The sequence below is a fragment of the Montipora foliosa genome, unplaced genomic scaffold, assembly GCF_036669935.1.
Source record: "Montipora foliosa isolate CH-2021 unplaced genomic scaffold, ASM3666993v2 scaffold_432, whole genome shotgun sequence".
Classification (NCBI taxonomy): Eukaryota; Metazoa; Cnidaria; class Anthozoa; order Scleractinia; family Acroporidae; genus Montipora; species Montipora foliosa.
This window is the reverse complement of record NW_027179737.1, coordinates 630,001-640,000: the sequence shown is the minus strand read 5'-3', so window position 1 is coordinate 640,000 and position 10,000 is coordinate 630,001. Positions and strand designations below refer to the sequence as shown.

The 10,000-nt window shown below is 45.1% G+C and overlaps 2 protein-coding genes across 2 annotated transcripts in view; both read right to left on the bottom strand.

Moving 5' to 3' along the window:
• LOC137988867 (uncharacterized) overlaps positions 1–1,950 on the bottom strand; it is a 4,275-nt gene extending 2,325 nt beyond the window's left edge. Inside the window, exon 1 of the mRNA XM_068834821.1 lies at positions 1,765–1,950. Within this exon, the coding sequence (XP_068690922.1) occupies positions 1,765–1,950 (186 nt within the window). The remainder of the gene's footprint in view (positions 1–1,764) is intronic.
• A 2,249-nt stretch (positions 1,951–4,199) lies between these two features.
• LOC137988865 (uncharacterized) lies at positions 4,200–4,898 on the bottom strand. Its single transcript, XM_068834820.1, has one exon. It carries the CDS (start codon positions 4,896–4,898, stop codon positions 4,200–4,202), a length of 699 nt encoding a protein of 232 aa, XP_068690921.1.
• Positions 4,899–10,000: the final 5,102 nt, after the last annotated feature.

The following is a 10,000-nucleotide window of genomic DNA, read 5'->3' as shown; positions in this document are numbered from 1 at the left end:
TCTGATCGCGCACGGTTACCGTAGAAACCAGGGGGCGCAACCCTATGTAGGTAAGGACCTCGCACATGAGGGATTGTAACCCTGTTGAGAGGATTGTGGCCTTGGGGATTGTAACCCCGTGGAGAGGATTACCACCTCTCGTTTTCTGGCAACTTAGTTAGCCTGCCCTGTCATGACCTGCGAACGGAGTGCTGTGCTTCATCACCTACCCCATTACGTCACAAACTGTTGTCTGTTACACTTGTTGTCATGGTTTGGGAACGTTAATAGTTGTTTAGTAGTGCTTGGAATATGTTACATTTTGCAATAGTCAATATAATATTAAATAAAATCCATTGTATACATTCTGCTCTTGTAAAGTAATTTCCCATACATTCTCATTTTAATCAGTCGCTCCTGTAGTGTCCGTGTTCCCAAAAAAACAGACTGCTGTTGAAGGAAATCCAACCAACATTAATTAGCTGCAAGGCGAGTGGTGTACCACATCCAAACATATCGTGGAAGTTTGCAAATGGCGAGCTTCCTACGGAGTCTGTCATTAAAAAGACTTCAAACCAGTCACTTCTTAATTTACCAAGGACGGCAAAGAGTATGGAGGGATGGTACAAGTGTCTAGTGTTGCACACTGAGCGGACAGAAGCACGGATGCGGACTCGTACTAAAAACACACACACATTCTAAAATGGCGGATAACAACAACCTCGTGTCTTTATTCTTCCAATGATTCCTTGCTACAGTTTTGTTGCTAAGGGGAGGGGGGTTAACACCGTATTCCTTAACCTAACTGTACAGGCCCTACACACTCCCCCTTATGAAAAAAAAAGGTCGTCCTCGACATTAGACGGTTATCTAAGACTGGCGTCTGCAGTTATCAATACACAAGTCTCCTCTTTTCATTCCTGAGGTCAAGTGGAAAGGGGTGATCCGGCCCTAACCACAAAGCCACGAGTACAACCACTTAAGACTTGTATACACATACAGTTTGGAGTACTGTTAAAGTTCAACGACTTCCACTGGCAAACTACTAAGTTTGATGTTGTAAAGTAACAAGTGCAACTTGTGTTCTGTCCTTTTTTTTAAAAGTCCACTTAATCACAGAGAAAAAAAAAATCACAAAGTTCGTGTTAGGATTTTTCTGATCACTTTAGAAAGGATACAAGCCGACGTATCCGTATGGTGTAACTGGCCAAACAGAGTTCATGCACGCATTAGGAATTCCTCCAAGGGGTCCTGGTGCCGGGGGGACAGGTGCCAGGGGTACAGGTACTGGTGCCGCTCCCGCATTGTGGCTAATTAAACACAGTCCCGCTGGTTGGTAATAGGTCGGAGTTCCAAAGCTGTCAAAAGTTAGTAGGGTAGGTGGTGTGCGCTCCCTTATCGGTGTCCCTTCTCCTGGTCTGACTTCTGACTGCTCTACTACAGATGGTTCAAGGACTGGATCTGTCGGTACTTGTATCTGCAGGTCAGGTTGGTAGATACTGGAGGCCGCCTCCTCAATAGTGCATGCCTGGTTGGCTGAAGGCTCCTTGGCTGAACAGGTACGCGCTTTCTGGCTCTACAGGAGTGAAGGTTAACATCCCTGCGGATTCTCCTTCAGAACTGTCTCCGACATTGGTCTTTTCCGGGGGTGTCACTGGGCCTTGCTTCAAAAGGAAGATCATTGCATGGAAGTAGAAGGTTACGGTGAATCACGGGGTGTCGCCCTCCACCAGATTCAGGCATAATTTCATAAACTGGACTCTCTTCACCTTTCCGTTTCACTACCTGGTGGATGGTGTCTTCCCAGTAGGACCTCAGCTTCCCAGGGCCGCCTCTCTCACTTAAGTTTCGTACAAGGACTCGGTCGCCTGGCTGGAGTACTGGACTGTGAACTCTCCGGTCATACTGTTTCTTGCCTCTGAGTCCAGATAGCCGAGATTTCTTAGTAGCTATTCCGTATGCTTCTTTCATTGCCTCTTCCCTAACTTGAGTAGGCAGGGGGTTTGGTACCAAATATGACATCAATTGGAAGTCTTGGGGATCGGCCAAACAATAGGAAAAACGGCGAATATCCTGTCGCCTCATGGCGAGTGCAATTGTTAGCATGAACCACCTTTTGGAGGCTGTCCTTCCACTTGGACTTCTGGTGCTCAGGCAAAATTTTAAGCATGGATAGCAGTGTTTGGTTCAGGCGTTCTGTTATTCCATTTCCTTGGGGATGATAAGGCGTTGTTCGAGATCGGACCATACCACAGCATTCCTCCAGCCGATGGAACAACTGATTTTCAAATTCACCACCTTGATCATGCAAGATTCTTGCCGGAAACCCAAAACGTAATATAAAGTCATTATACAATTTGTCCGCTGCTGTTCGTGCAGACTTGTTGGTGGTCGCAAACGCTTGGGCAAATCTTGTAAAATGATCAACTATAACCAGGATATACTCGTATCCCCCTTTGCTTTTTTCAAGGTGTACAAAGTCCAATGACACCAGCTCGAAGGGTTTGCTACTCTGTATGGTCTCCATTGGTGCTTTTGGCAAGATGTTTGGTCTCTTTTGTTTGATGCAACTACAAACATGCGTCACGTAATGTACAATGTCTCTTTTCATCCGGGGCCAATAAAACCGTTCCCTGGCAAGGTGAAGGACCCTTTCTGTCCCTAAGTGTCCCATTTCTTCATGTAGCAATTTGTATACCATTCGATGAAACTTCTGCGGAAGGATAATCTGAAGATTAGGGCCACTTCTGCGCCGGAGGATTCCATCTTCTCCAACTGCGAGTTTACTCCATTCACGTAGAAGGGCCTGTACTGCAGGTGCCGCCTGGCGCCTGTCTTGTGCTGCGAGTGGTTTGCCGGTTTCCTTATACCGAATCACTACACTCATCACCTTGTCTTTCCTCTGAGCCTCGTACAGTTCCTTAGGTGTGAGAGGTCGCACCCTCGGTTCATAATCCACATTCATAATGTGTCCCATCTCACTTGGCTGACAGAATAGCGATAGGAACCAAACTGGATCTCCATTTTGCTGGGCATTCAGTGCTTCCGCTGTGGCTTTAATCCAATGCGGGTCTACTTCTTCAGTACACATGTCTATGAACTGTTCCATATGCATCCTAGAGAGAGCATCAGCATCCCGGTTGGCCGTCCGTGGTTGGTACTTTATCGTGAAGTGGAAGTCAGCCAGCTCTGCTACCCAACGGTGCCCAGTTGCATTTAGTCTCGCCGTAGTTAAGACATAGGTCAACGGGTTGTTATCTGTGTAGACCGTGAGGTGCGGGGCATAATACAGGTCGTCCCGAAACTGTTCAGTTATGGCCCACTTAAGTGCCAGAAATTCCAGCTTACTGGAGTGAAGATGATAGTTCCGTTCCGCTGCAGTTAGCGCACGAGATCCGTAGGCAATTACCCTTAGTTGACTGGCCTGCTTCTGGTAAAGTGCTGCCCCAAGGCCCTGTTCTGACGCATCCGTGTGAAGAATAAATGGCTGGGTGTATTGAGGGTAAGCCATCACAGGTGGGTTACCAATAGCACTGATAATCATATCGATTGCGGGCTTGGTGTTCACTGGTCCAGTTGACTGGCTTCCGGGATGATACTTGTCCCTTATTTCTGACTGGTCTTGTATTTCTCCTCTGAGTTCGCCGCAGCGACTGTCCTCTCTTTTCAGGTTCTTTAAGAAGATCGTAAAGGGGCTTTGCAATCTTGGCGAAATCACTAATGTACCTCCTGTAATAGCTTAATAGTCCTGTTAGTTTACGGACTTCACCCTCAGTCTCTGGCATAGATTCTCTAAGACTCGTGACCGCTTTAGTAGTCTCGGGATCAATACTGTGTCCAAACTGGTTTACAATTCGGCCTAGATAGCGGACCTCTCTCTGGAACAGACTACGCTTGCTTGGCTTCAATTTCACTCCATGTTTGCGCAGGCGTCTCAACACTATTCGCAAATCTTCAACATTTTCTTCAAACGTTCCACTACAAACTATGACATCGTCCAAGTAAGGAATGCAAATCTCGTCGTGGATACCTTCCAAACAATCTTCCATGAACCGCTGAAAGCTTGCTGGTGCATTACTCAGCCCAAATGGGATCCGAGTCCATTCATACAGACCCCAAGGTGTGACGAAGGCAGTCAGGTGTCTGCTCTTTTCCCCAACAAAACCCTGATGATACGTTTTCCCTTGTCTAACACTGAAAACCAGGAGTTCCCTCCAAGATTATCCAGTGTCTCTTGGATTCTTGGTATTGGGTGCCAAGGGTACTGTCTTACGGTTCAGCTCCCTGTAATCCACGCACAGGCGTAACCCTCCATCTTTCTTCCTTACACACACCACGGGAGATGAATGATTTGACTGAGACTTAGTTATCCATCCCCGGTTGAGCAGATCTTCAATGTAGTGTTTAACTTCAGCATACAGGGGACGGGGAATTGAGGAATAGCTCTTCTGGGCTGGAGTGGTGTCTGACAACTCCAAATTTAATTGAAGTCTCTCTATCCGTCCCATATCATCATCATCTTGGGAGAATGACGCAGCCTCCTCCTCTAGCATGATCATGGCCAACTGGCGTTGACTTTCTGTCAGGTAACCTAACACCACGGCTGGTGTCTTAAAGGACTTTCTTTCATTAGCAACTTCCCTGTTTACTTGATGTTGTGGTACTGATGGGTTTCCATCCTGGAGTGAGGTACCACCTGTTCCCTTTGGATCCCCAGCTTCCGAATGAGGGAGGTCCTTTTTTACTACTTCCAAAGGGGTAACCGATTGCACTAGCTGCAAGTGTCTCAGTAGCGTTCGCCGGCCAAGGACTACATCATGCTTTGAGGGGTTACGGACTTTAATGTTCACCCTGTGAGGCGACCCTCGCGGTAGGGTGAGGAGCTGCTCTACAACTTCCAAGTCCGCTGGCCAAGGCATACCTGGGTCTGGTTCAAATAACACTGGTGTCCTCTCCTCAGGAGAACCCCAGTTAATTCTACACGGTACTGTCACTGCCTGCCCTCGTGGTACCGTCAGATTGCGCTTACCATTTTTCAACACACCCATGTCCTCCATTCTCCAGTGCTACTTCCTTTAAAGCCGTATTCATGATGTCAACAATGGAGCTGCTTCCTTCGGTTTCCCTATCCCTCAGTACTTCTTCTGTTACATTGTACCCATTGATTGGAGTTTCCAACTCATCTCTTGCAATGAGGAATGGTACAGATAGAGAACTTGATGACTCTGTGTCCGACGAGAGCTGAAACTGTACTTTCACCCACCCTTGAAATGGTATGGTTCCACCATTTGCTGTTCTTAAGTTCAGTCCTACATCCTCGCCAAGCAACTCTTCAATGTTCCTTAACTTTGAGGAAGGCAAATATTCCTTAAGCCAGCTCTTGTACACGATAGACACCTGTGCACCCGTATCGCAAAGGGCTTCGACTGGGACTCCGTTGAGAACACATGACACCTTACACTTCTTGCCAACCAACCTAGCAAGTACCACACGCTGCCTGGGTGTCAAATGACTAGCAAGTACATAACCATCCCCCCGAAGTACTGGCTAACTGTTCCTAGCTTCCAGTTGCTGGATCGCTTGGCAGAGACCCTTGTGACTGTCCCAGTGACGTTTCTGACAACTTCGACCACAATAACCTAAACATTGTTTGAAACTTTGTTGGGATCCTGCTGCAATCCTCTGACAATTAGCACACTGGTGGGACTGTATAAATCTGTCCTGGGCGGGGCTACTTCCTGTCCCTCGGCTGTAGCCCCCGCCTGTTTCCCGGCCCTGATCTCCGTTTCCGACATCCACGCGCCCAGTGGTCACTACTCCTGCAAATGTGGCAGTGGTCGCACAACTGCCCCTTTCCTTCCTTTTGACAGTCGATACAGCCCCTTCGGCCCTGATACCCTTGCAGATTCTGATTTACAGGTAGGGGCCTCGTGAAACGTTCCTCATTGGTTAGATTTCTCTCAACTGATTCTTTCAATGTGGTAAGTTTTGAAAGGACCGCTTGTAGTGCCGCCATGAACTCCTCTTCTCTAGGACTCTTTTTTCCCAGGGAGTTAAGCTTCTTAGCGGTTGCCCCTTATTGGATGGATCCCCCTTCCCCTTGTGATGCATGCACTTCGTTCACCCTTGGGTTCCTTTGACGAGGGGTAGAGCCCAGTTTGGATTTTCTTTCACTTTCTTCTGAAACTACCACATTTATTTGTTGAATTAGATCCTCATCCTGTACATCTGTTTTTTTCTAATATTGGTCTCAACCTGATCCGAATGGCCTTATCTTGAAGACTAGTGTCTATTGCATGTAAAAACATTACCCGCACTAGCTTCAGATCATATTTCAACTGAGTATTAACCTCCCGCGAGGCAAACAGGATTTTTTGTCTGGTATCGAGGGTTCTGATTAAAAATCTTTGAGGATTTTCCTGTGGCTCCTGAACTAAATTTGATAGTTGTCTGTACAGGTCACTCGCATTCTTCTCCTGAAAATGGGATCTCAGAATACGTCTTAATCTGGGGAGTGTTAATTCACTCAGTCCTTCTAAATAGCTTTTTAATCTCATCCCTGGATTAATAGCCCTGACCACTGCATCAACAACTTCTTGTGGCTTGTAGCCCTTTTGCAGTGCACCTTCAATTTGTCTCACTAGACTCACAAAATTCAATTTTTCCATTTGCCCTGGTTCCCCGATTTGGCCAATAATCTTTAGTTCTCGTTTAAAGTCACTCGATTTGAAATATAATGACTTTGACTCACCCTTCGCCTTAACTTCCTCTTTGTTGTCAACATCCTTCTCCGGTGAATGTGCTTTACCCATGGTCAATGCTTCAAATTTCTGTTTAATCACCTCATATCCCAACTTCACCTTTTCTAGTTCCGATTGAGAGACTTCCGACTTCTTTTTTTTTGCTTACATCCTCGAGCGGTGGACACCAAGGTGTGTAAATCATTATTCCAGTCCTGAAATCTTTCAAAAACTCGGTATCCAGCTCCACGCTGCCCTTCAATTTGGCTTCGAGATGTCCCTCCATCAATCTGACAAGTCCTTTCCTCGATTTATCCTTAAGGTCACTGTCACCGCAGCCTAAAGTCTTATCAGTTACTCCCAGATCCTCAACCTTTAGCTGGCAGAAATGACTCTGGATCTCCATTTGTATGTCTTCGATCTCCATCGCGTGTATTGATTCCTTCGCGAGCGTGTGCACGATTTCAACTATTTCAAAAACTTGTTTCTTTGTCTCCTCGCTCTCGTCCTCATTGATTGCTTAAAACGTTGTCTTATTTTCTTTCATATTTTCCGGACAGGCCCCCAAATGTTGCACACTGAGCGGACGGAAGTATGGACTCGGACTCGCACTAAAAACACACACACATTCTAAAATGGCGGACAACAACAACCTCGTGTCTTTATTCTTCCCATGATTCCTTCCTACAGTTTTGTTGCTCGGGGGAGGGGGGCTAACACAGTATTCCTTAACCTAACTGTATAGGCCCTACATAAGCTGTGACTTTTTTAATATGTAACTGCGGTCAGATTTTTGCTAAGTTTGATTTTCTTGGTCTCGGTGCCTGACCTAATGAAATCTGCTTATAAGTAATTTTCAAAATCATAACGGTTACTTTCGAAAATGTATGTTGTAGCATACGAAACGTCAATTAGCGATTTTCGTTTTATTTCTTATTCAGCTTTGATGGCCGAAGAACAACAGTTTATATGATATTTTTGTCTTTCTTTAAGAAGGAAACCAGTTACCCTCTGCTGACAAATGTTTCTTGAATTTAGTCGATGGTGGCTGGAGTGATTGTTTAATTTTTTCGCAACGTAGAACAATCCTTCTCAGCACTCGCCGACGGTTACACACGAAAGTAGAAGTACAACAGAGTAAGCTATTTAAACTTAAATTTGAAACGAAAAACAACAGTTTCAATAGCAAAAGAAAAACGTTATCACCGATGGGAAGCTTGATTAAATATTCCTGAGAAGTAGTGTCAGTGTGCATACATTAAAATTCAAATTAGCAACCGTCAAATCTTTTTTTTTTTTCACAATAACAACACTCCCACTTATGACGTTGCTTATTTGACAGTTTTCATTCCTAGTTGGATGACAAGCTTCTCGAAGGGATGCTTAGGTAACGGCTTTGTCAGAATGTCCGCAATCATCTCACCAGTGGCTACATATTTTAAAAGAATCGCTCCGTCTTGCATTCCTTCGCGAACGAAATGTTAGCGTATATCAATGTGTTTGGTCCTAGCATAACCCACAGGATTCTTTGCCATTGCAATAGCTCCCTGGTTGTCTTCATTAATTACGATGGGTTCCTCGAGAGGTTTTTTTCTACATCTGTGAGTAACCTTCGAAGCCAGATTGCTTACTGGGTGGCCGTATTAAGGGCTACATACTCAGCTTCTGTTGTCCGCAGCACAACGGTGTCCTGTTTCTTGCTCAGCCAGGTCACTGCTCCCTTAGCGAATAAAAACACGTTTCCTGAAGTGGAATGGCGGTCATCCACATCACCCGCCCAATCAGTATTTGAGTAACCAATCAGGTTTCCATCAGCACACTTCATGAAACTCAGGCCAAGATATACAGTTCCTTTCAGATATCTGAGAATCCGTTTTGTTGCAGTTAAGTGACTTTGTGTGGGATTTGTACAGAACTTCGACACGAACTGCTTGTGCAATGTCCGGACGAGTTGTGATTGCAGCATAAAGTAGGCTCCCAACGATGGACTGGTACGAGATCGTATCGACTGATCTGCTAACACTATCTTCCTTTTGCAGCCTGACGTTGAAATCAACAAGCGTGGACACCGATTTCGCTTCTGTTTGCCCAAACTTCTTAAGCATCTTTTCGATGTACTGCCCTTGATGAAGATAGACTTGCTTCCTTTCCTTGTCTTGAACGATGCAAACTCCCACATAGTAATGTAGCTCCCCCCATCCGTCATCTTAAACTGGACCTTTAAGCTGTCCTTAAGTCTTTGCATCTCCAAAATGTTTTCCACTAGTATCATGAGATCATCGACGTGAATTGCGATGATTGTGAGTGTACCCTTCTTTCTGATGAATACACAGGGATCTGCTGAGGCTTGAGTGAGACCGTCCTTTTCAACACTTTTCCTGAAAGCTTTATTCCAACATTGGGACGACTGCTTTAATCCATATAGCGACTTCTCCAGCCCGCATACCAGATGCTCTTCTCCGGGTTTCACTTATCCTTCCGGTTGTTGCATGTAAATTTCTTCGTTATGAATATATCTATTCATACAAAGTCCTTATAGGCTTGTCTAAATAATAAAGTCTTTAAGTGCACCTTAAAGGAGTCCACTGATGTTACTTTCCTCAATGACTGTGTAAGCGAGTTCCATAATTTCGGGGCAGCAGCACAAAAGGCCCGATCCCCTAGTGTTGTCTTTGTGCGCACTCTAGGATGAGCTAACAGTAGCTCGCTATTTGACCTTAGAGAATAGCTGCATTCTGCTTTAATAATTATAAGGTCGCTGATATATTTCGGTGCCATACCATTAATTGCCTTATATGTAATCACTAAAACTTTAAAAATAATTCTATAATGCACAGGCAGCCAATGAAGTTCAAAAAGCACTATTGAGATAGGTTCAAAGCGCGATACATTGCAAATAAGGCGCGCGGCAGTATTCTTAACACGTTGTAATTTAGACAGTTGAGTTTGAGGCAAACCATACAACAGACTATTACAATAGTCAATTCGACTCGTCACCAACGCATGCACAAGCAGTTTAATAGACTCAACTGACAAAAATTTCCTTATTCGCCTAATATTATGCAGATAAAAGTATGATAAACTACAAATTTTATTAATATTAGTGACCATACGGAGCTGCTGGTCAAACCAACAGCCCAAGTTCTTGGCTTCATGGCAAGGGTTAATGAGATGATCACCGACAGCAAGGGGCTCTACACATAGCTTAGCTAGCTGCTGTCTCGTACTAACCAGTAGAAACTCCGTCTTCTCATCATTAAGCTTGAGGCGATCCATTAACA

Coding starts and splice junctions, on each gene's coding strand:
- LOC137988865 (XM_068834820.1), bottom strand. CDS start 4,898: ATGCCTTGGCCAGCGGACTTGGAAGTTGTAGAGCAGCTCCTCACCCTA.